Raw genomic sequence first — 26335 nt, 5'->3', positions numbered from 1 at the left:
CTGCTGGTGTTTGTCTGCATTTCTTGATGAAATTTTGCTGCAAAATAAACCCATTAACCATCACTGTTCTGTCTGTGATGGAATAAACGCCAGGGCTACTATTGTAAGATATACGGTAGTCAACATTTTCTTGGAAAGGAATCCTTTTTTATTTAAATAATATTTTATAGAATCTTTTAATAGTGTGTAAAATGTTTTTAACTACAAAACATTTTAATTGCATGTTATATGTTTTATATCAACTGTAATGCCCATTAAAAAGAGAAGCACAAGTAAACTTGAACTGAATTATTTTTTTCTTATTAAAGATTTGAGGAAAAGAGTAAAAATAACCACCAGATGAATTATTCTGTATTTTCATATTTCTTTGGAGAAACATTTGTTGAGGATAAAAAACACAGGAATATCTAAAAAACATATCATTTTTGCTAACTGTGCAGAAAAATAAGATTGTACCAGGATAGTAAAATGTCCGAAGTTGGCACACTGGTGGACGGCTGTGGGGCTGAAGTGGTGGGAGGATGGATGTCTGAAACGGTTGATGGTTGGACGGCTGAAGCACTGGAAGGCTGCTGGTTTTTCCAACCTTAATGGATGAAAATGATAAAATGATTAGTGTGGTTGTTTTGGTGAGACATGACCAGATCTGCTGACGGTTCACAAATGAAAGTTTCTAATCAAACTAGAGTTCATGCAGATTGAAGATGTGGTGTCATCAAGCTTCCATGAATAATGAGGAACAACAACAGACTGAGGTGAATGTAAAATTATTATTACCAGTATACCTGATACAAGGCCTTCATCCAGTCAAAGCACGTTTCTGCTTGATCAGGGAACTTAGGGCACCTTAGGGGGCACAACATGTGTGTGGTAAGAGGCGGGACTTTTTGGCAGGTTTGGCAGCAATTTTTGTATCGTCATCGTCAAAATTTAAATTATCATACAACACTGTGAACAGATCGACAATTGGTTAATGACTCTGAGTCACAGATGGTAAATACATACCAATACAGACACTTCATCACATGTGAGGCGTTCTCTTTTGGCCTGAAATCTTTGTAGCCCGCCTGACATTTGGATGTTTTGGCGGCCACAGCAATCACCGCTTTGCAGTTGATGGAAGACGTTGTCGAGCCTCGTGGCAGATTCAGCTGAAAATAGGAAAAGCAGAATTTTTATGTCTCCAGTTCCACATTCTGATAAGATTTGGGGAAAATATTGCCATATCAATGACAATGGTTGTTAGTTTTACAATTAAATTAAGGTAGCAATTGAAGTCTAACAGTTTTGTAAGAATGTGCAGGTTATTAGTTCTGAATTTTAAAAAGAAAAGTTATAAAAAAAAAAGGTCATGAAGACTTGGTTTTGAGCTGAAGATGTCTTTCCTCTTATCCAAAATGATTTCTGGAATAAAACTGGTAAAAAAGCAGTTTGACTGGATCAGAGAAAAGGTCTGAGCGAGTGTGACGTCACCCATTTACTTCCAGATCCATCATAACAAATTCAATTCTGTCGTCGTTTCTCTGTGATAAAGACGTCACCACGTTGGAGCCAGTTGACAGTGATTGATCTGAGTCAACATTTCTATGGCAACTACTGTCGCCAATCAGGAGTAAGCTTGTTGAAAGTCCACACTGCTTCCACTGAAAGTGAGCTTGGTGGAATTTGTCAAACAAACATTCAAGGTGGCACATGCTATTACTGAGGCATCTGTTGGTCAGTCTATAATTTGAATAACTTGTGATAAAGAAACAGTTTTGTAAAACAAATAACTGGAATTAGCAAAAACATGTTTAAAAGGGTATCACAACAAGAATGGTTAATCTGACCCATAGAATGACTGACTAACAGCTGTTTGTTTCTCTTTAGAAGTCTATAGGATTTTGGCTCCTTGGAGCCAGCGGGTACTTCCTGTTTGGAACGTGAGGGGGAGGAGTCAGTCAGTCCAGGGGCCTGTTTCAGAAAGGAGGTTAAGTGTAAACTCTGAGTGCATTAACCCTGAAATCAGGGAAACCCTGGGTTTTCCGTTTCAGAATGGGAGGTTTGTTAAACCAGAGAAAGCAGAGTAAGTCAAACCCGTTTCTGAAAGAGAGGTAACTTATACTCGGAGTCAGTATCCATGGTTACTTATGCTGTGAACCTAACCTGGTCGGGAGCAGGTTCTATTCTCCAAACTCAAGGTTTCTGCCGGTCCCCTCCCCTTTTTAAAGATGAAGCGGTATGTTTCGCTTTAACCTTCATTGCCCAAATGTCCGTCACACAGAGACGGTATAAGTGACAAGAATGGCTTGTCCTTTTTTGGAGGACCCAATAGACGAGGAGGCTGCATTAATTCATAGAGAATTATATTTACCTCGTACGAGGATTTTGAGAAGACTCGATATTTTGTCATTGCTCCATACGTTTTTGTTTGAGCGTTACCGTTTTTCGTTGCAGTCAATTACATATACAATGAAAACAACATTAGATATGTATTACTATGTAGATGTTTCATATGTCAAATATTGTCAACAAAGCCTACATCCATGACATGCTCACATTTGACCTGATTGAATTATGTTTTTATACTTCATTTTTAGCTGCTGCCATGTTCTTTTAATTCCTGCAGGATTGCATCTACATGAAAATGACATCAGGGACATTGAATTAGATTAATGTAACAATTACTTTTTGGAAACACAATTTGCTAGCACTGCTTACTTTCTTAATCCCATATAAACCTATACCACTTGATCAATACAAGGGTAGTGTTGCAGAGTGTGTGTGCTGAGCGGGGTGCGAGTGCAGGTGCAGATGGGGGGGGGGGGGGGGGTGAGCACGGAGCGGAGGTGTGTGCGTGGTATGTATTGTGTGTTCGGAGGACGGAGCACTTAGTTAAATAAAGAGAAGGTGTCATTCCCAGAATAACTGTTTTGGAGTCATTCTTTATCCGCTCTGGAGGTTGAGGGTTTCCAATGGGAAGTGAACCCCGAAGGAGAATTCCCTTCGGCCCTGAAGGAAATCTCCCCTGCGCCTCTGACCACGGTCGGAAAGACGAGAGAAAAGAAAGGAGAAGTCTTCGCGCAGCGAAAGGTTCAACAGTAGACAAAAGTTCACTTTTAAAAACACAATTGCATGTATTAATATTAAACTGACCAACGTTTGCAAGAGGGGAAGGTTAACAAAAAAGTCCTCTAAACATTACCGACGTTAAAGGCATTCCCCCCCCCACCCAGATTGGTTCTGTACACTATGCAGCATTTCATGCAATTACACCAGGAATAACACTTCAAAAGTACACCGAAATATCGCCATTTTTTTATTTCACACCTTACGCTATTTAAAAAGTTATTACAGTCAATATTTTATAACAATGATTTAAATGCAAACTTACGCATTAACTTGAGCAGCTATGTTTTCCCACGCTAACTGTCTCTGTTTTGCAGATGCAGCGGTGTTGCTTTTCTTCTGGAATATGTGCTCATATTCACTGTAACTCTGCAGCAGCACGTCAAGTTCAGCTGGAGAAAAATACGCAGACCTCTTTTTTTCACGGTTGCCATGGTGACTCGTGATATCTGCGCTCCATTGATAATGGCTTCTTATAGTCGCGGTGCGCACGCTCACCTCCGAATCAGTCCACTCAGAGTTGATTGACCCAACTCGGATCAGCTTCTCTGAAACAGAAAACTCAGAGTTGTTAATCTCCCGATTGACCAACTCAGAGTTCAAGTTTAACCTCAGAGTTGGTTGAACCTCCTTTCTGAAACAGGCCCCTGGTCTCTGAGACAGAGACTGTTTTAAAATATTTACAAAACCAAGTCCAGATGATCGTTGTTACAACGTTTTTTGTGTAAATTTGGAGAAAAACCCTAAATAGGTCAATCATAACACTTTAATATATCAGTAAATTACTGTTCCTTTTTTTTGCCGGGAAACCGGCGGTGGCGCGAGCGCTGCCATAATCATTAGCTAATGTAACCCCGATTCTCACAAACCTCCCTTCCTCTGCTCCACCACAATAACTATACAGTCGAAACAAATAATTAATACATTTTTCTATGATGATCATAGTAACCTGCAGTCGTGTTACGTTCAGTCTCTCGATGGAGGCCGTATTTTTCAGCCCCGCTCTACAGTGATAACAACAGCGGCATTCATCTGTCAGATGAAAATACTTTTAGATGATCATAAAGTATTTTCATTAATGCCTCGTGTGTTCACATTTCTTACCTTTGAGACTTCTTTAGCTCGTGCAGAGATGCAGAACGCGCGACAACCAGATTACCTTTATTGACGCCCAGCACCCACCGACCGGCGCGCGGATACGTGGGGGTGGGGTGGCTTTATGTGCACGGCGCGCACGCATGCGTATTTGCACTAAAATTTTCACATGGCATATCTTTGGCATATAAACCTAACATTTCTATCATTTGTGTCTAAATTACGAGCATTAAATAACACAACTTGATGTGTGTGTGTCAAAAAATATTTCATGTTGGGTCTAAATCAGATAAGCATTGTTCATCACATCAAATATTTACATATTTGCTGTATTATACTGTTTTCATTTATTTGTTACTTTTATCATCTAAATTGTCCTAAGATTTATGAAAAAATGAAAATCACACACTGAAAAATAGGGTTTGCTTTATCAGTTTATTCTGCATAATGGAATGTTTGGCTCAGAACTGAGCTCTTTGGCATCAACTCAACCATTGGGTTTGGAGGAAGAGAATTGCTACCTATGACCCCAAGAACAGCTTCCCCACTGTCAAACATGGAGGTGGAAGCATTATGCTTTGTGGCTATTTTTCTGCACAGAGCTACGTCACCACGTTGATGGAGCCATTAATGGAAAATCCTGAGTGAGAACTTCCTACCCTCCTTAAGCCAGGACCCTTCAAATCAGTCATGAATGGGTCTTCCAACAGGTTAGTGACCTAGAACCTACAGCCAAGGCAACCAAGGAATGGCTGAAGAACAATCATATCAAGGTCATGGAGAGGCCCAGCCCATGTCAATCCTATGGAGAGATCTCACAGTCGCCAAGCAACAGCCACCAAATATTCATGATGTAGAAGGGTCAAAAGAAGGGCAAATACATTTATATAAATTCTTTCAACTTGATTTCTTTCTAGGTTTGCAATTCTGCACAACAAACAAAGGACAAAAACTTTTTTTCCTCCAAATAAAGGCAAAAACCTTGAAACTTCATGTGAGTTCTTGGCAACTGCCATTTCCCAAATCCTGCTCATACTGGACCCACATCTCCATGTCTTGGATATAAGTAATTAACTTGCCAATAACAAAGACTTATTAAAGGTCACTGAGGTGAACTTTGTAGACAAGTGCGGAAACTGTATAGTGTAAGGCTGATCGGCAAATAAAAGACCATGAAAGTCATCTTGGACTTTAGTAGGCATAGAGGAGGGTTCACAGCTTCCCTTTCCTGGGCATCCCCATCTCAGCTGATCTAACTTGGTTTCCTAACATCCAGGACGTTATCAACAAGGCACATCAGCACGTCTGAAGCTGCTGGCAACCTACCGCTCAGCCAGTCCAACTGTATCATGGTCTGGCTCTCAGATCAAACTGAAGAAGAGCAGTAGAAGCTTCTGTGCTGAAGATACTGGAGCAGATCATCGGCTACCCCCTTCCCTACCTGTCATCCTGTCTGAGTAAAGGAACGTGTCAAGGACAGCACCCTTCCTGCAGCTAACATACTGATAAATACACGTATCACTCCACACTTCTAATATTCTTAATTTCTCATGTCATTTACCCCTAATTTAAGATAACTCATTGTCATTTTGCTACATTTTACTTCAGTCTTGCTACAATTAAAATGTAGTCTGTACCCTGACAAAGGATTTGGAGATGCATAGCACATTTATTATATGAGTTTAATAGGTCAGTGTTTCATTCTAAGGTGTTGGACATACAAATCAAAGGCCAAACGTTTGAGTTAAAATGAGAAGTGTCTTCAGCACAGGTGTGAGCACTGAAATGTTTAGCTAGTGTTGTAGAAACTTGAACGGAGGTAAAAAACAATGTAATTGTTGAAATTTAGGTTGAAAAACCCTTCATTGGTGCGGTGCAGAAAAAAATCTCTCATTTCAATTAAAAGTCATTTATTGGTACAAAAATGAAATGAGGTTTTCCTTCATATAAGCCTTTTTTTAGGGGTGGAGCTGGGGCTTGAACTGCAGAAAGTCTCCTCCTCAGCAGACAATTAGTCCTTCACGTCCTCTCTCCATCAATGCCTCTGTGCTGCCTGAGAATGAAATGAAGAGGAAAACACATAAATGCCACAAGCCCTGGACATCCATGCAGATCACAAAGAGAAACCTCCTGGCTTTGCGGGGCAGAACCTTCCAAAAGCTGGAGGAGAGCTCTTCAACCACACTTCAAGGACCCGCAGTGCTGCTGGACTTCACCAACCACAGTCTGGTCAGCAGCATGACATCATAGAGCCTTTAGTTCTTTACCATGGCACCATAACCTGCAATCCATCACATCATGCTTGATCAGTTATGCAACAACTTTAGAAAGTGTAACAAATGATTTTTACCATATGCTGATTCTTGTTTTCCTGATGCTCAGACAAAGCCCTTCAGTGTTTTTCTCTGGGTCATTTTGATTGGTCCTTGTGGGAAGAGATTAATGTATTAATAATACTGAAAAAATCATGAGATATTCCACATCAACAGCATGAGAGTAACATGAAAGAAACAAGCCAACATTTATCTACAACATTACCACAGTCTTTACCTGGAGGTATCATTCTGGTAACGTCTGCTCCAGCTTTTCTGACTTCTGCTTGTTCCAGCCACCGGCCTGAACGGCGAGGATGTCTGTGCAGAATGAAAGGATCAAAATGTATTAAACTGAGAAAACAAACTACACAAAAAGGATGCATCTTCAATGAGTATTTACCAATATTTGACACATATGTACACATGTGTCTGCTGAAGAGAGGAAGCTGTTCAGTCGGTTCAGTCCCTTTCCCTGATGTTGTCCCTTCTTGATTTCATCCTCGGATCCTCATCATTTCAACCAAAATGTATGTTTGCAAACTTTTGAAACATAAGGGATTAGAAAAAAAACTCCAACAGGAATAATGAGAAATAAGCCGTTGATAATTATTACCTCACACATCCAAGAGTGAACTTGAAAAGGACACATGTTCAACAGGTCCTGCATCTCAGGACACAGAACCACAACCTTCTCCAAATGCGATCAGAACTCGTAGACTACATCAGAGCAGAAGAACTGCACGGTCTGTGGAGAAAGCCGTTTCTGCAAATAGAAGGGGTTCATGAAAATATCTCAACGGAACAGGTTCAGGAAGCTCGCTCACCTGGAGAGAGCTCTGAGTGGAGCCACTTCCTCTCTACATCCAGAGGAGGACGCCTCCCGGGGGGGGGGTTTCCATGCATGTCTCACTGGGCAGAGGCCCTAAGGGAGACCCAGGACACGCTGGGGAGACTACGTCTCTCAGCTGGCCCCGGGGTCCCCCAAGAGGAGCTGGAGGAGAGGGAAGTGTGGGCATCTTTGCTAAGACTGCTGCCCTCACAACCTGGTTCTGAATGAATGGAAGAAGATGGATGGATGGATGGAACATGTTCAGTCCTTTCAGCAAAACTCCACGACGGTAGACTGCGATCCTTCCTCATTTACTTTGCCAGAAGACTTTTTGGAGGACTCTGGTGCTGCCACAAACTTTCCTGCTCCACATCTCCCATCTCCAGGATTCTATCAAAACAAATGAATGTCGTATATTAACATGATGATATGACACAAAATACAATAAAACATATATGCAGGCGTGTTCCTTTTCTTGAGGAAGAAGACATGAAAATAGCTTTACATTTTCTATTTCCCCATGAATGCAGTTCACAAAGGAGGTCTCCACAGTGTTTTTGGTCAGAAACGCATCTTCAAAATAACCACTGAGCCTAAAAGAACAGAAAAGTTTACATAAGAAAAACATTTATACCATCAAAAATGTAGGTGGAAAAAAAATTTACACACCCCAGTTGGCTCTCAAAACAGTACATTTTGCAAGTTCCATCCACTGCTACGGCAAACATGGAGGGAGAGCATGCAGGACCCTGAAACAGATGAACCTGACAGCCTCTCCACCTCAAAGTTAGCAGAAGATCAGTCCAGGAACTATTTGTACATGTTGTCTCCAAATAACTGACCAGTCTGAGAGAGGAAAGGGAAAAAAACATGAGGTTCTTTTATGTATATACATACACACACAAAAGAATCAGGAATCAGACATTCTAACAGAATTTTTAACTATTATAAAATCGTTCCCAGTGTTTTTTTTAATTACGATCATTTTGTTTTTAAAGACATTTTTCTGCAGCACAGCAGCTCATAAGAATTTCACCTCAGAGCTGTGGTGCAGATGTTTGCCTCTGCTAATTTCCCATAAACCGTTTGTTGATTCTCTCTCCCGCTAGCTTATAGCACCTCACAAGCCCTAGCCGACATTAGCATAGCAAAAAAAAAAATCAATGAGCAACATTGGAGCTATCCATGTGTACACTTTTGAGCCAGATACCAGCTCAGACAAGGGAACTCAGGACATTAATGGATCTACTGGTTTTTGTCTGCAAGTGGATGCATCAGAATTGGAGTGGAGCAGAGACTTTGGCCCATTCATGGCAGTTAGAGCGTCACAAATAAGAGCTTTTTGAGACAATGAGTTTCATCTTCTCCTGATCCATCGAGATTTGAATAAATACTCAGAAACAGTTTTAATCTTATATCATTGTGTATCTGTTTATATTTTTGTTAATGTTCTCAATAATGAGAAAAATGTTTGATCTTAAAAACATGACTTCCATTGGAGCGGCTCTTTAACTTTGTTGACAACGCTAGGATAAATAAATGTGGTCAGCCAAATCAGCCATAATTGTTTAGACCAGGGGTCTACAGCCTGAGGCTCCACAGCCACAAGTGGCTCCTTGACCCCTCCTTTGCGGTTCTCTGACAAAAAATAAAAATGTTTTTAATTCAAACAAATATCCTATTTTTCAGACGACACAGCGCATCACGCAAAACAAAACAGTCAGATAAGTCAAACTTTACTCAACTTGGTGATCTACTCAACAGTTGAAGCAAAGTATTACTATGCCAGGCTCCTGACTACAGTACCCATAATGCTTCAATAATCTATCAAGCGGTGATGCACAATATTTTAAGAAATTCCAGCATTTATGACAAATTTTTTTAAACCTGACAACGTACCACAAAAAATAAATTTGAGGTCAATACGCACAATTTAGAGGGCCTATACCATGCTAGCCATTTAGAATAAACTATTTCCTTGATCTCTGAGGCTCCGCCTTTCGTTTCTTGTGGGTGTCGCCTATTTCATGACATCAACCTAGAGTCGGCGTCGGCAGCGTTTCTGCGTTTCTTCCATCCAAACTTTTGCAAAGATGGATGTGAATATTGTGCAATGAAAGCATTTTGCTGATCACCGCTAGCTCCATTGAGAAAGTGGGCGTGTCTGTTAGCCTGGAGGCGGTTTAGCTGCACAGGCTCTTCCTAGAAGAGGCTGCTCCTCACTTATGATGACGTCACAATGTGAGGACCCTCTTATTGTGATTTGGGAGGGGCTGGTGCTCAGAGGGTTTCAGAGGAATGCTGAGAGATTCGTGAATGGATCAAAATACTACTGTGGATTTGTTTTTGTGAGGAATTAACATTACAATACACTTAAAATTTTAAAACGTTGATATTGCATGATATAGGCCCTTAAAGAAATACTGGCTGAGATGTACTAACAACATAAAATCTACAATGTGTAAAAAAGAAAAAGCCTTTGTAAACCCCAGTAGTTATCAAGTTTCCAAAATAACATAAATGCAAATGAGTGTTTGATTTTCTAAAAGCTGAAGAGACACCTTGTGTGTCCTACTGAGTTCTGGACAGTGAGACATTACAAAGGCTCTTAGCTGTTTAAAGGGCTGCAGACCCCCGTTTCTGGCTAAATGACCCAAAAGGAAACTTACCTCTGCGGAGACCACGTGACGTTTCCGCCCCCGTCCTCTATACAGAAGAGGCCTTCACCGTGATCCTGCGGCCTTTTCAATTTAAGATGGAAAAACGCCTCGTCATTCAACGTTAATCCTAAACAGCCAACACGTTTTTACTAAAAACCATCTCTGGTTTCCCAAATCTAAACATTACATTTCTACAGAGAAAAGTTCAAATCATCGCCCACCTTCCAGCTGTCCAAGAGTTCTTCAGCCGCGCGCCTTCCTGCGGGTTCATCCGGGGGGGTTTCCGGTGGATTGGGGTGGGGGTGCCCGTATGACGCTGCGTTCACTGGCTTTTCGAAATGCGCACTTCATGTCAATTGGGGCAAATTGAAGGCTTAAAAGCCTGTTTACTTTAGATAATATATCCTATTTAATATATCCTATTTAAAATTTTATTGAGAATTACTACAGGAAACAGTGATGAAACCTTTTTTAACAGATAAATTAGAGCACTTCATTGTAATACTATAATATATGAGATACGTCAAAAAAATTGACAGTTAAAGAAAAAAGAATATAATAGATCCTAATATTTTATAAACTCCATCAAAATAATTGTTTCATCTCATTTATCATAATATTTATAGTTTTTTTTAATCACACACCATTAGACTCGTAGTGTAAATAAATTAAAATGCAGAAAAATCAATTTAAAGAACTCTTTGGTCCGTCCCTGAACTCAACATTTTTCCGGTTTGTTGTCACATGTCAATCAAAGCCTGATCGCCGCAACAGCAACACGGAAAGAGAAAACCTATACACGGGTCCCTAGATATGTAAATAAATGAAATTAATAAATCGCAACGTACCTTTTTACGAGATTTTCCACAGGAAAAAAAAGAGAAAGGCACGTCACGTGACCCACGTCAGCCCGCATATATGAATGGAAAAGATCAGACGCTTTCAGATCCTTTGAGGAAAAGTTGAACGTAACAAACTAACAACTTTATGTCTGCAATATTACGAAAATAAAGGGGATATATACTGCTAGAAATGTTTTCAAAAAAAAATCAGTCCATATTCACTCATATTTTACAATTTTCTGCGGAAAAAAAGAGAAACATATTAGTCACGTGACCCACGCGCACGTCTGCAGATATGAATGAAAGTTAACGTGTTTCTCCAACGTAACAGAGAGCTTTTGGGAGAAAAAGTTGAACGAAACAAGCAAACTACAAACTGTATGTCCTAAATGAAAGCATATTTTAAAAGAAAATGGTATATTTCTCACTAGAAATGTTGTCAAAATAAAAATTAGTCCTCAAAATATCTTGTTTTATGGGATATTCCACCGAAAAAATGAACGTGCATCCGCCATGTTTTTTGCTCACGGCAGGCCAAACCTCCAAAGTCACGTGATCCTGAGAAGGCTCGTAGAAAATGAATAGAAAAATGAAACGTATCCCCCTCACAGTTTAGGGGGCGTTTTTGTAAAACTCTCACGCATTTCCATGTGGACAAATGTAGCTACTACACATTTTAGGATGAGACTGGGTTGGAATTTGGGTTAACAAGCTTAGTAGCATTTCAATTTGAAAGCATCTAAACATTCTCTGAACAGGAAGTGTCATGCGTTGACCTAATGTTGAAGAACCACACCAGAATAAGATTATGTGGTTGGAGCTGATCTCACATAATCCAGGTTGAGATTATCAATCAGTGGTGACCCTAAAGTGCAAATCAAATTGAAAAATCGCTTAATGGAAAAACAAGTTGAAGATCATAACAACAATAAAAAAGCAAAGCAAATAAAAATGAAAACAACATTCGATTTTAGAAGACAAGGTTCCCGAATTCCCCCAAAAATAAAATGAAATAAAAATGACAGATTTCAGGAATATTTTGATTTTGATTCATGGAAATAAATCTAAATGAAATGTTAAAAAATGAAATAAAAGAAGAAACTGGAAAAAGTAGGTATTTATGGGACATGGCTGCTCGGATAATGATGTTTGTCCATCATTTAGACCGAAGGTTATTTAGAATGAAGTGATACTGGATAGGGTTAGGGCTGCATGGTTAGTGGTTGGGGCTCTTGCCTCCCTGATTCAAATCCTGGCTGGAATCTTTCTGTGTGGAGTTTGTACTCTCTCCCTGAGTATGTGTTTGTTCATTGGTTCATTGATACCTCTAAAGTGTCCCTTAGTGTGACTGTGAGTGTGTGCGTGGGAGTGATTGTGTGCCCTGCGACAGACTGGCGACCTGTCCAGCGTGTAGCCCACCTTCGCCCAACCGTAACTGGGATGGGCTCCGGAAGCCCTGTGACCCCAAAAAGAAATATAGCAGGTTAAGACAATGGATGAATGATTGATACTGGATATTCTCCCTAAATATAAAACTTGTATGCAGTCAGTGAAGACTCATTTGATAAAACTCAAACTAGCAAAATTCAAAAACCATCATAATCAGCGATATCCCATAGGACTTCCTTTTTCCAGTTTTTTTTTAAATGTTTTGTTTTTAAGCTTTAAGTGAAGCTGCTTCAGTGGTCAGAAGATCTCTTGGAGGACGCATCTTAATCTAAACTTTTCCTCTCGATCGGAAATGTCTTGTGGAATTTCAGTTAACTGTTTTCTCTCTCCTCCTTTCGTTTCCCCCACAGTCACTTTCCCTCAATGCTCTTTCCTCCCCCACTTGCCACCCTAAGCCATCAGTCCTTGCAGATCTGTGAGGGCCCTAAATGCACTCCCACTCTCATGCACACTTTGACATGCTTCACATTTAGCAGCTGAAGCTCTTTGCCAGTGAAATGTCAGGGGAATACCTAGCTAAAGATAACCATTAGATTTAAAACCCGGCGGAGTGAACGGGTACACATGAACTCTAATATGAGGCTGAAATGACTGTATGTCCACAAAAAACAAAAAAAAAACTAATTTTCTTTACATCTTAATTCAGACAAAAGTGTTTTTTTAGTAGAAATTACCTAGTTATTTTCAGAATAAAATAAAACTACTGTGAAATAATCAAAATAAGATCTGAAGCTGTAAGTGAGATAATCACTCCACCCCACTTACTGGGATTCCACTCCTGTAGTTTGGGCATCATTTTCACAGTTGTAGAATAAATCGAGTTGAAAGTTAACACTAAATATAGGTTTAACGTTATTTGAAAAAACATATTTCCATCACATTTACATCAAGTACAATAAAATAAGTTACATTTTTTAGAGAGTGTATAAAATTTCACTGAGTGAAGAAGTAAAATAACACTTTACAAAACAGCAGTTTGGAGTTCTTTTGTAGTGTCTCTTTGTGAGAAGAAAAAATACAAGTCACAATTCTAGGAGTAATATAGAAGAAAAGAAGGAAAAATAAAAAAGATTTTGTTTTTTCATGGAAAAATAACATCAGTCACAGAAATGAATGAATGAAAATTCAGTCCAATGAGCTTTTAAACAAAATACACTTAAAAACGTCTGTCAGTTTAATCCACACATAACTTGCAATTAAACAACTACATGATTTACAAAAATAAATAAATAAACCCCTGAGTGTTAAAGAAGAAGTGATCGTAAACTCCTACTCAGATCATCTATTTTTAAATTGTTTTGATTATGACTATGGAATGTTTTGCCAAAATAAAAAAAATTGGCTCTTTTTTAAGGACATAGTTACTGCAGACTGGCAGTAGTAGTACATAAGAAATACATCTCTGAGTTGTGGACAGGACTGTTAGCAAATTTCTTTTTTTTTCCTTGTCTTGAGATTAAATTATGATCATACTTTTTGTGCCTTTTCGAAACAATGCACCTGCACATACCGCATCTAGATAGTCCTTCGTATTAGTTAGGCCTGTGGTAAACGTTTTCACAAAGAACTGCAGCACATATTTGTCTAAGAACAGCAGGTTTTTAGCATTTTGCAGACGGAGCAGCACTCATGCGGTAAAAGGCGAACTCGACAGCCACTGTAAAGAAACCAAATGGCCTCTGCGTGCATCTGTGCTTGTGTGTGGTAATTTGTGACCCAGTTCTAATGACCAAATTATAATTCAGATCATGCACGCAGCCTGGAGAGCCACATGGACTTACAAGTGAACACAACACACACATGCTTGTATTCTCTCACAGAGAGAAAGGAAAAGCGGCGATTTGCAGCTCTGTTGCTGAGTGATCTCATTTTTTTGTGTTTTTGAACAGCCACTGAGCATGTGCGTGCTTGATGCCAATCCGGCTTCCGCACGAGGCGACGGGGTCACTGGGCCGAGCCTCTTAACTTCACAGTTCAATTTGGCTTTGCATAATCTGCAGGCGTTAATTTTCCGTGGGGGGCAATCATCCGGCATTTCCTGACAGGTGACGGTTTCGACAGCCATCCCATGTTCAACTGAAGCCAAGCAAAGCAAGCAAACGTGCAAAGGAAACAATGAAAGGAACAAGGGATGAAGTTCAGCTGCACACTTACATTTAGAAAATTCCACAATGGGAAAATGAGAATGCAGAGCTGATTCTGCATTTTTTTTTAATCGCAAGCAGCCTGCAAACTAAAATGCTAAACGCAAAAACATCCTTTGAGATCCATGTTAACCTTTTTACTACCCCAACTCTTCAACCGTTTATACAATTTGGAAAGCGTTCCCAGTTGTCTTTGAACTATATATATGCAATTTTTAGCCAAAATCAAAATAACTATGTTGTTTTCTATGACATAGTTTCTGCAGAGCGGAAGTAGTTCATTAGAAATTTGTCTCTAAGATGTGGAGGGGACTGTTGGTATGAAGCAACACCGCCCCCTTTCCCCTTCCTGTTGGATTGTGGAGTGGAGAAGGGAGTTTGTGGCCCGCCCTGCATATTTCATATTTCATATTTCATGAGTAAGCTTTTTCTTTCACACACCTTTTTTTGTCTCCTCCTAATTCACAATGAATTTGAATAAGGAAATACTCAGAAATTGAATTTTAAGCTTAATTTTCCTAACATATGTCCTCCATGATTAACAAAAAGGCCACTAGAACATGTTAAAAAACTCTTTTCATTGGAGACGTAATTCCAGCGGCTTCAGGAGTGGAGAAAAGCAGCATTGTGCAGATATGCAACACTATGGAGAAGCGCTTATGCGGTCAATGTAAATGAGCTGAATCTGTTGTTTTTTGGAAAAGGGCTTCAGAACCTTTTAGAGATTGGGAATGACTCCAGATGAGTTTTTGATCACATATAAGAGGATCTTCAAGAATATTTTGCCTTTAGATTTCTGCTTGCTAGCAGATGAAGAAGGGCTGATCAGGAGCTTTTGGATTTTTCATTGTATTTTTTGGGGGGGTTGATGTGTTGCCAAAAAGAAAGACAGACAGGTAGTGAGACATGTGGATGCACCTGGTGTGCGCACTGCAGTGCTGAAACGCTGCTGTCCCTGTTTTTAGCCTCCGCCAAGCAATGCTGTCTGAGCAAAAACAGACGGGCCAAAGCCACCCAGGGGAATCAGCTACCCTTCTGATTAGCAGAGAAAAATGCTCACGCATAACAGGCAGGTGAAATTCAATTATTATTTGATGAAAATGAAAATGAGCTGGTTTAACATGACCATCTAGTGACAGACAGCAAAGTAGATCAGCTTCTATTTTCATTTCAGTATAAACAAGATCCAGATAGCGTATCCATTGATGAAAGGAAATCTGGAGCAACAAATAATGGACCAGAATAAGATGAAGCCACTTAAAAATATCAAATCTGACAGACTTTTCAAGTAATCCTGGTTTTGTTTATCATTTTTGTTGCTCAGTTTGGATGCTAGTTAAAAAAAAAACTCGTTTTAATGTAAAACCCTCTCTGACAGAACATCCTTGTGTTTCTCACAACAGTTAGGAACACATTTTGGATGAAGAATGAGTAAGCTTGAGTCTTCATTCATCTTCTTTACCGTTTATTCCCTTTTGGGGTCACGGGGTTGCCGGAGCCAATCCCGGCCACTTGGGCGTAGGCAAGGGATGCCCTGGACTGGTCGCCAGTCTGTCGCAGGGTAGAATATCCTCAATCACACATCCATTCACTCTCACACTCACACCAATGGACAATTTAGAGTTGCCAATCAACCTGTGAAGCATGTTTTTGGAGATTGAGTCTTCAACACTGTAAAACTGCCGCCACACCGAGCATGTGACATGTGTTTTCAAATGGTTGCTACTTCCGTGAATTAAAGAGACCCCATCCATATGCTACTACATTCTGAGTCCCTGATTGGTATAAAGTTTGACCTCATTTAACTTTTAACGCACACGTTTAAATACTTTTTGCACGAAGAGCCTGAAAATAAGTCCTAAAAACTTGAGTAGAAACACATGAACGCGACAGTTTTGAACACAGTAGCCTTAAATACCCCAATATGCACGTTTACATAGGCCTTTTTCATTTGAACGTGCAATGCCGAGGGCTGATCAATCCTGGTCTTCTGCATCTACCCCCTTCCCTGTTTTCTAGCACTCCCTCCTTGGTGCTGATTAGCTGTCAAAGATGTTTCCAATCACTGATTGACTGAGCCCACCTGATCCAGGTAATGAGAAGCAAGAAGGACAGGAAGATGCAGGATGGTAGATGTGGAAGACCAGGAGCATCCCTGATATAGAAAAACAAGTAAGAAAAAATACAATTATTTTTGTCTGGATTTTATTTATTCTCTATGCAAAAATCCCCAAACTCACACTTTCACTATTTTTCCAGTAGTTACTGGAAATTGTTTGGATCAGATGTGACTTAGAATGTTTGGATTAAGATTTTTTTTTCCAGAATACAAGAGTCATTCTAAATATTTTAAGCACAGACCTAATACCACAGCACAGGTGGCTTTGCTTTTAAGACATTTTATAAAAGTGAAAAGCCTTCAAATACGAAGGCTTCATATGTTAAGAACTTTATCGCAAGCTTTTTAATAAAGGTTTTTCATGTTTTAGCTCATCCATAAACTAAATAAATGACACACCCGGTGAGGATATTTTTAGCTGGCCAAAAGTAAGAAAAAAACATTCTGATTTGTTTGCTTGTCATTTCTTTAGATAGGACAGAAAGAGGATTAAAATGTTCTCAAAATAAATGCAACTTTGACTTTTTTTGTCATTGATCAAATAATTGGCAACAAAGAGAGACAACATGGGGTGAAACTAACCCCCCCCACCATAAGAAATCTGACTTTTGAATAAGGCCAGTGTTATTTGATCATATTTGCCAAGCACAGCAACTAGCTTACTGCACATATTATAACCCTAACTGAAACCCTAACCCCACCGTAATTATGTACAAATGGTCACTTCCTTTGATTAAATCACATCTTTTCGAAAAACTTACTGTTTTTACTTTACTATTTTACGTTTTGCAGATTGTCAAGTTTTTGCAGAAAACTTTTTATTTATTTTTTTTGAGTTTGACCTTGTGACACATTTTTAGTCCCATCTGTGTGTGGGCCCCAGAGGAGGTGAGTGTTTCCCCAAACACCACCACATAGGAGGGTGTGTGTGTCGGCACGTCTATGTTGACTTGGTGTTTACTCAACGAGCCGCAGCTTGTTGCTGAATATTTCAGCCATTTTTGTGAGCATGCACACATGGGTGCTGTCAGCCCCTGCTGTTAATTTGTACCAGATGAATCCTAATCTCTTTGCTGCCCTTTTCTTCCCCCCGTGTTATGATCTCTCATCTTCACTCCCTGCTGCCTCTTTGACCCCATTTTCTTCCTCTCTTCGTATCTCCATACTTTATCTTCCCCGGCCTGGGCTCCATCAGATTCTATTTTTCTCTCATGCATAGAGAAATGAGAAAAGGGGGAACTCTTCACTGTCTTAGTTCTGCCAATGAACACATAATGAAGTGGTCTTGAAATGATGCAAAGAATAAAAATGTGGAGAGTCCTGCAATTCTGTGAGGCTTAGAATAGTTTCACACTTCCTACATAACCAAACAGTTTCTCTGCTTGCAATTTATACAACTCTTATCAAGCCGTCTGAAAGCAAACAAACAAAAAAAGTTGGGAGATGCTTCTGCCCTATTTTATAACATTTTGATTAAAACGGATAGTTTTTTTTGAGCTACATCTGCTAGGTCCTGTCTCCTCACAGGCTGTAAACGTGGGTTTATGGGCATTTACATAGACTTTTCATTGAAATTGGTCATTGAATGTGCGTTGCTGAGGGCAAAGTGAATTTAGTTTTGGAGGGGAAGTCCATAAACTGGTCCTGGGTCTCAATCCAGAAAGGTTCAGAGTTGATGCTGAAGTACAGATGAGAAATAATCCAAGATGCAGTCAGAGATGAAATAAAGTCCAAAAACCATAAAAACAAGACAGTTACAAAGACGAGAAGTATGGAACTCAAGCAATTTGCTGGCAGAATAAGTGAGTGGAGCAGCAGAGCATAAAGGGATGTAGTGGAAAAGGTGAGAGCTTCACGGCAGGCAGAGATTGAGGTAGAGGAGGAGGAAAGGAGAGAACCTGACACTTTGATTCATCAGAGGGTTTCAATCTTCAAATCAATCCAGATGTTCTAATTTTTAAACCTCTGATGTTAGATTTTAAAGTGTCAGCGTTTGAGAATGTTTGAAGGAGGCTAACCAGGTTATGCCGTTACAGCTAGTAAAATAATATTTTGGTAACTATCATTTATTTTTCATTTGTAGCCATAAAGGTTGATTTTTTTGCAGTCTATGAAATGTTTTTAAAGTTAGTTTTGTGGGTAAAATTACCCTCATGGAGCCGATTAGGCCTTTTTGTCAAGTGGCTAAACATCTACATTAAACAATATCTTGAAATAAAACAATCATCATGCATTGTTTGATCTTTTGATCACTGACTTAAAAAAAAAAAGGAAATTCGAGCACATAAATAATTAATTCATCTTCAAATCATACTTTATTGAACTCGAATTTGCTTCCACGGTGCCAGAGCTTCAAAGCCTTTTTATTCTGCCTTGAACAGATGATGGAGAGGAGAAGGAAGACAGAGGAAAAGAAGAAACATACAAGGATGGGATGTGGAACTGATGAGGGGAAAAAAGCTGGCACACAAAGTGAGAAGACCAACACTCTCTTTGACAGCAGTACGATCTGTTATCTCGAGCTGGTCAAGAAGAAAAATCCTTTTGGACAAATGAAACATGGAGGCTTTAGTCCAAGTGCACATGTGTGCACTCTCCATCCACTCCCTTCTCCTTCCTTGTGTGGCATTATAGGACCAAATGCTTCATCTGCACCCTCTTTTCTCCATTCACTCGGCTTTATTTCTGCCCTGCAACAGAGAAACTTAGCATTTGAGCAGCCCTCCTGAATTTTTACTGCATCACCCCTGGGATCTATTTTTAGCATCGCTTACTGTACAGTAAAACTGGGTGCAAACAAGCACACATGCACCCTACTTTATCATGCCAGAAAAGACATCACATATAATGACTCATTTATTCGTCTTGGTTTAAATACGAATAATTGATTTAATGGTCATTATACGATGTTCTGTGGGTTTACATGTGAGGAGATCAGCCGCTTAGCTCTGTGTGGCTCGCGTGTTCTTGTCTAACGGAGAACATGATCTTTTTAAATGCGAGTCTGAGGGTGTGGCAGCTTTGTGATCAATGTGCGCTTGTGTGTGCAGACACTCAAACTGATGTATTTCTGCCCAATTAGCCGTTGACCCACTTCCCTGTGGCTGTCTCACAGTCATTGTGTGCTTGTTATGGCTCCCCTCTTTCATCATCATATCCAGACTCTGCGTCTGCATCCCTGGGAAACACCTAGCAGTTTTTCCACGCACGTTTTTTTATGTTCCTCTTATCAAGGACACTTGGATCAATACCCGTGAACCATTACACGCAAAAACAATCTGTGCAAATACAGAACTATATTTGTCCGAGATTCAGTGAAATGGATAGGTTTGTGGCTTTAAGGTTCTTGAAAAATCCATATGCAGATATATCAAATTTATTTCTGACAGGTGATCAATAACCTCTTGAAAAGATTGTGTTGCATTCCCCTTTTGCGTGTGTGCAAGCCTTTTTCCTTGTACGCTCCGTTCAGACCGTTTTTGTTCTGGGTTTATGCCTTTTGGATCTTTGGCTTGCTCCCCTGTAACCAGCCATTAAGGTGACAAATGTCCTCAGGTGCCCCTTATCCAATCTTCAGACTGCCATTTTGCCACCTATTTTTTTTTCTTTTCCTTTTTTTTGGTTCCGTATCTGCTCCTTCTCAATCCTTCACCCTCCACTGTGAATCTACACGTTTTCTTCCTCACCCTGGCAGAACCTTGTTACTTTGTTTGAGTATTTAAAACTAGATTTGGTGAGGTTTTGTGTCCTATCTCTTTATAAAAACAGCATGTCTGGGTTTGTCTTTCTGCTAAGGAATGTACGGTGGCCCTGAAGTGCAAATCATTCAACAAATCACTCGACATGAAAATATTGTTGTTTGGATGATATAATCCAGCATTGCTTCATTTAAAACACTTTTCAGTTCAAATGATTGACAAACATCATCATCCAATCAGCGTTGTCTCATACTACCTACCTCTTCTGGTTTGGAAATGTTTTTCATTTTTGAACAATTCATTTTGTTTTTTGGAAATTGATTCTGTCTTCTGAATTTTTGTTTTTGATTTTTTTTTTAATATTTCATTTTTGTTTTCTGGAAATTAATTTTGTTTTCTGAGATGTTTTTTCATTTTTTGTTTTTTTAAGTTTTGGTTTCTGAAATTTTTCTTTTCTAAAATGCATTTCTACTTTCCAACAACGTTTTTTAATTATTTTTTTTTATTGTCGTTGTGATCTTAAAAATGTGTTTGAATCGAGTGATTTGTTGAATGATTTGCACTTCAGGGCCACCGTAGAGGAACGTCTAGAGCAGCACCAAAACCCCCACGTCAGACTGCTTTGAAGTGTTCTATAGTATTGATTCTCCTTTCTTAGTTTTATTTACCTACATTTCTAGCTATATTTCATCTTATCTGTTCAATGATCTTCATTTCCCTTCTGCAATAAATATGACTCAGTTATAGAAGGCGCTGAGCATGAGGAAAGCCCTTTTAAACAAAGTTGTACTGAAGTAAAGTTGCCTAAATACTTGCTAAATACAAGAGTTCATCAGAACTTCTATAATATAATTTAGCCTTTTTGGAATAATCTAAACTAAACTGGACAAAGAACATCTGGACTCATACTGCATTAGTGCAAAAATGTAGCTGTTGACGCTATGTTCACACTGGGCATGTGATTCGTGTGAACACGCGTTCTTGAACATGCTTTTAGTATATGGTGTTCACACTGGGCTGTTGCTACCCCATAGTCCATGTACCCACAGCTGGAGGCGAGATGTTGGGAAAAGTCAAAGCGGTGAAAATCTCACAAATTCAGCTTTTTCTTTCTCAGCTCTTTTTTGATAAATAAAAATCACAGTTCCCGATATGTCAAAGCTCAACTGGTTTACCTTTCGAAGCGCCTACCGTCTGTATTTCTGCCACTCCCTTTTATCTGGACTTCCTTACAAAGCTATTCGCAAACATCAGCTACTCCAAAATTCTGCTGCACGGGTGAAAACACAAACTCCCTCCACTCTTCACATCAGACCCGTCCTCCAACAGTGCCTTATTGGTTGACCTACAAAAAGCCCTCCACAACCTTGCCCCTCCATATCTCTCTGACCTTATCCATGTTGCCACTCCGGCCCACTCCCTCAGGTCTTCCTCCTCCCTCCAGCTGGCTGTACCCACCGTTCGTCTCATCTATGGAACGTTTTAAGATTTCAGTTCTCTAAAAATCTTAAAACCTCCCTCTGTTGTTCCTAATTTATAATTTAACTGTCTTTTAAAAAAAAAAATAATTTCATAAATTTAAAACTGTTTTATTCTTGTGATTCTGTGCTGTGATTTGTTCCTTACCTGTAAGGCGACCTTGGGTTACCAGAAAGGTGTCATATAAACATTTATTATTATTATTGTTTGGAACTCTGAGCTCGAAAATGCGCATATACGCACGTTTAGACTTTTCATTGGAAGTGACCACTTCAGCGCATGTTGCCGAGCCTGGTGTAAACATGAAAGACGACCTTTAATGCACTTTAACATGAAACTGTTTTGACTTCAAAGTGAGGTCTTTCTGTTCATCCCAGATACATAAAATGTGTATTTCCTGTTCAATAAACTTAAAAAATTGATTCAGGCTAAATGTCATTATTTGCTCTTTATTTAGCTTTAAGATGTAAATCATAAAAAAAGAGGATTTTGTGCATTCATAAATTGAGATTCATAAATGGAAGGTTTTGAGTGCGTAATGGGGGGAAAAGCATGTAATGCTTGTCTAAGAAGTATTCCTGGGATAAAAAGCTGGGCTTCAAACCCTGTTTTGCTGCTCTTTTATCAGGTGACAGCTAAGAATTTTAGTGAACAAAGAGGAAAGGCTGCAGGGCAGACAATTCTCTCTGCATGTCCGAGACACCGAGACACCTTAACATCCACGTCGACCATTAAAGCGATTTCTCAGAGTTCCTGTTTTTTTTTTTTTTTTCATGTTTTGTCTTTAGGGTAAGAAGTCTGAGTGTTTTGGTTCTACACCCCTACGCACACACAGAAAGAGAGGCCTACTTTCACCATCCCTCTGTGAGCTGATGCTGCAGTCAGTTTACTCGTCTGCATGTGTCTATGCACGTGCAAGGATGATCTGTTTGCACACCTGTGGCAGATGGACACTGCATAGTGCTTGCTGGTGCCCCTGTTGCCATGGTGAACTACCTTTGGTCCACAGAAAGTGCATAGGTGTGTGTTTAACTTCCTGTTGTGGTTTATTTTTAAACGTGTGTGCGTCCAAAGGTCTCCATGAACATGAGATAGGAAGTCTCATCCCGTCACGTGCATGTTTTGCATGCATCTGTGTACGCCGCAAAGGTTTTTCTTGGATGAACACGTCCTCTGAGATCAAGCGCTGAGATGAATGTGGGAGGAGTGGTGTGATGACTCAGACGGTGGGAGGAAGTTATTGTTCCTCTTCCTTCAACCTCTCCATCTTCCATGGCTTCTCTTTGACGCTCTTCACTCAGAAGTTCCTGAAACTCACAAATTTCATGCTGGTGGTTTTGTGCAACGATTCACTGATTTGTCTTTGTAGTTTTATTCTGTTCTTTCTCCTGAAATAGTAACAAAGGAAATGAATGATCTAGTTTTGCTTAGACATTTTGTAAATCAGTAAGGTAAATTAGGTTTTTAAACAGTTTAGAAACACGAGTTTTAATTTTCTGTATGTATGAACTCCTTTAGGAAAATCCCAAAGTTAGTTTGGAAACTTTTATGTGATGAAAAGAAACAAAAATAACTGTAAGGTCAGTGGTTTTTCAACATTTTACAAAAAAAAAATGAGACTACAGTGCTTAAAAAAATGTACCTGGATAGAATTAAGTCACATAAAACATTAGAGTCTCGAATAATAAAGGTTACAGCTGCTGGGGCATGATGTAAACCTATATAACCATTTGAATTTTATTTCTTAGACTCCTATCTCATTAGCATGATCCAAACTTTGCTAAAAACAAATAAACATATTACTTGGTCCATGTTTTTTGCATGTAGTTCATCCTCATGCCACACTGACCCTGACAGTAGATCCTTCCCTGATTTAGGATAGCCATTAACCTGCACTCTTAAACACTTTTCTCTTTAACCCAATTCTTGGGTTATTCATGTTAGGATATATTTTTGGGTAACTTTTTGAAACAATGACAATTTTGGGGTTATGATGTTTTATTTTGAACCAGTTTACAGTATTTTTTTTATTTTTTGTTTTTGCTCAGTAACTGGCTTTTAAAAACAGGAAAAAAAACAAGCTAAATTGAATCAAACCAAGCACACTTGCTTCACAGCAAGAAGGCTCTGGTTCGAATCCCAGGTGGGAACTTTCTATGGGGAGTTTGCACGTTGCATGTCGGTTGTGTTTTCTCTTGGCACTTCCACCCACAGCCCAAAAGCATGCTTCACAGGTTAATTAAGTGAGTATGTGTGATTCTCTGTTTCTGTGTGGGCCTGTGATTGTCAAACTCTTTAGGATTTACCCTTCCTTCGCCCAAAAGTAGCTGGGATAAGCTCCAGCAACCCCATAACAGTGAAAAGGATTCAGCGGGTTCAGAAGATAGATGGATAGAGTTTCCTAACATGTCTAACTGGAAGACAGAATTGGGGGAAACAAACTTTGGTCTTAACCAAAAGCTCTGGTATGGATTCAGTGAAAACTCGCTCATTTTCTTCCATTCTCTTGATTGGACAACATTTGCAATGCTTTAAATAAAGACCAACTCCAATGAAAATGTTTTTGGGGCTTTTAACATGCTCTTGTGGGATTTTTCTCATGACAAAAGACGTGTATATAGAAAATGAAAATTAAATTGCATCGAGTATTTCTTAATTCACATTGTTGTGAATCAGGAGCAGATGAAAAAGTGCAGTTTTGAAAAAGCGTGAATCAGTGACGTAGATGCTACAATTTTCTTCGTCTGAGCTGGCATCTGGCTCCAAACTGTACGGCTGGATAGCTCCAATATTACTTGCCATTTTTTTTGCACTGGTAATGTTAGGTTAGGGGTGTGAGGGGCTGTTAGCTAGAAGGAAATAATGTAAAAGAAAGGGACGATGAGAAATGGGAGCAGGCTTACTCCACGCTAACCGTTCCGCCAACAACTCAGAGGTGAATTTCCTGACTCTCTGCAGAAAGTATGTCCCAGAAAAAGACAGGTATTTTGATTAATGCCTAAAAATTGCATAATCATAATTAATAGATCACTGGGAATGCTTTTACAATAGACCAAAAGGTGATTGGAGTGGGACTTTAAGTAAATAAATAAACCTAATTGAATTGTTGTTTGAATTTTTTTTTTACTTTCTCTTAACACTTTGCATACTTTTACTCTGAGAGCACCTAATGTTCCAACAATGTTTTTTTTTTTTTTAGCTTATATCAAGAGCTGCTTAACTGAGCATGGGCATTGCTCTCATTCTCTTCCCTCTTTACCAAGTGCATGTTATGTCTACACAATACAGTAATTTTGCAGCGAGTCTTGTTTACAAATCTCTTGCATCCCTACTCCACCCGGCAACAGCCTGCACTCTGGCACATTGATCCCCTTCATTCCTCGCTTTCACTCCCTTTCAACTCCACCTCCATGCTGAGGCTGGGAATACTGGAGATTAATTTATCCTCCTCTGTGCAGGTAGACCGGCATGCACTCTGTCACACACAAGCCTCTGTTCTCTGATGGCTTCTTAAGCATATCTGATGACGTCGGTTCTTGGCTGCTTGCAAGCTTCAAAAGGACCCTTTTTTTTCCCAAAAAAAAGACCTTTTGGTTACCATGGCAATAACAAAGATAAATGTGACAGATTCCTCATGAATTGCAGGCAGATTGAGCCCATCCCTGAGTAAATATTCAGTACCTGAGCTGAGAGCTCACTTCAGGGTCCGTGCACAAACGTGCACCTGCTCTGTTTTTGTGTGTTTGCATGATGCTTTGCACACACATCCACACAGTGCATGTGTGACTAAAGGAAATTGCAGGCAGCTCCAGAAAATGGGGTTAAAGACCTTCAATATTAATGTTAGAAATAAAACCTTTACTTCCTCACATCAGATGTGCAGAATCTGAAAGGATCAGGATGTTCAAAATACATTTTAACATAAATATTGACACTTTTTTGGGATACATTTTTTAAAATTTGTTTCTGCATTTAATTAAGTACATTTACTTAATTAACCTGAACAATCGGGTGACAATTATAACAATTAAGAACACTGTGTTGGGGAAAAAGAGGGTAAATTCTTAAATAAAAAAGGAAATTAAATTTATTTTTTCTAACAAAAACCTGACAATTTATAATTTGGCTGATTTTATTCATGATAGAAGCTCACTGCTTTTTCAGACAATTTTAATCTCATAGGGTTCACACCATTTCCATGTATTAGAATTCATTTAAAATCAACTGATTATAAACTCTTCCTGTTTTAGTGAAATATCAATCCCATTGACAGAAGCAGTTAATGTGAAAATGCCCATCAGCAATTTAGTTGAGCAAGTAAATTACATTTTGATGCATCTCCTCACACAAGTTAAATAATTTGGGGTTACGATAGAAATGGAACCAACTAACATTCAAATGTAAAGAACTCTGAGCAGCAGGTCCTGGAAGCATCACTAATAGATGAACTGATTTAAATTAATGCAGACTTTTAATCAGACTTTTAATCCCATTAGTGGAATCTGTAGTTTGATTAACTGCAGAGTTACCAAGGTTATTAATATATTTATTTTTATATTTCTGTTTTTGCTTTCACTGAAAATCACCAAAAAGGTAA

At 39.2% G+C, this 26335-nt stretch overlaps 1 protein-coding gene and 2 long non-coding RNA genes across 12 annotated transcripts; 1 reads left to right on the top strand and 2 right to left on the bottom strand.

The window, feature by feature from the left end:
- Positions 1–455: 455 nt before the first annotated feature.
- LOC144989545 (uncharacterized) lies at positions 456–4319 on the bottom strand. Of its 2 annotated transcripts, XR_013653793.1 has the most exons (5): positions 4213–4319; positions 4058–4140; positions 1006–1151; positions 786–846; positions 456–586 (listed from the first exon to the last, which is right to left on the bottom strand). It is a non-coding gene; the product is annotated as an uncharacterized LOC144989545 (long non-coding RNA). The 2 variants fall into 2 exon arrangements; XR_013653792.1 differs by lacking the exon at positions 456–586 and having other exon boundaries at positions 722–846.
- Positions 4320–6096: 1777 nt separating this feature from the next.
- LOC105353657 (uncharacterized) lies at positions 6097–11390 on the bottom strand. Of its 9 annotated transcripts, none has more exons than XR_002872789.2 (11): positions 10856–11390; positions 10229–10336; positions 10017–10088; positions 8017–8193; positions 7853–7940; positions 7132–7737; positions 6919–7058; positions 6754–6836; positions 6554–6628; positions 6354–6484; positions 6097–6256 (listed from the first exon to the last, which is right to left on the bottom strand). XR_002872789.2 is itself a non-coding variant. In XM_078942181.1 (7 exons), the coding sequence occupies exons 1-6, from the start codon at positions 10276–10278 to the stop codon at positions 7376–7378; spliced, it is 654 nt and encodes a 217-aa protein (XP_078798307.1). In that variant the 5' UTR covers positions 10279–11138; the 3' UTR covers positions 6097–6256; positions 7343–7375. The 9 variants fall into 9 exon arrangements, 1 of the variants encoding a protein (XP_078798307.1); XR_002872791.2 differs by having other exon boundaries at positions 7132–7281; positions 7343–7737; positions 10229–11138; XR_002872793.2 differs by having other exon boundaries at positions 7132–7567; positions 7663–7737; positions 10229–11138.
- Positions 11391–16477: 5087 nt separating this feature from the next.
- LOC144989546 (uncharacterized) lies at positions 16478–22160 on the top strand. The gene is made up of 2 exons (XR_013653794.1): positions 16478–16614; positions 18943–22160. It is a non-coding gene; the product is annotated as an uncharacterized LOC144989546 (long non-coding RNA).
- The last annotated feature ends 4175 nt before the right edge of the window (positions 22161–26335 follow it).

This window comes from Oryzias latipes, chromosome 23 (genome assembly GCF_053564925.1).
Source record: "Oryzias latipes strain Hd-rR chromosome 23, Olatipes_Hd-rR_3.1".
Taxonomy (NCBI): Eukaryota; Metazoa; Chordata; class Actinopteri; order Beloniformes; family Adrianichthyidae; genus Oryzias; species Oryzias latipes.
The sequence above is the reverse complement of the archived record's forward strand: the minus strand, read 5'-3'. Positions and strand labels throughout refer to the sequence as shown.

Bases quoted from the DNA above. Each gene is read 5' to 3' on its own strand.
- LOC105353657 (XM_078942181.1), bottom strand. From the start codon at position 10,278: ATGAACCCGCAGGAAGGCGCGCGGCTGAAGAACTCTTGGACAGCTGGA. The intron at 8,194-10,016 runs GTAAGTTTCCTT...TTCCTCTCTCAG, and splicing joins GTCACGTGGTCTCCGCAGAG to ACTGGTCAGTTATTTGGAGA. The intron at 7,738-7,852 runs GTAAAGCTATTT...TTGTTTTGATAG, and splicing joins TTCATGGGGAAATAGAAAAT to AATCCTGGAGATGGGAGATG.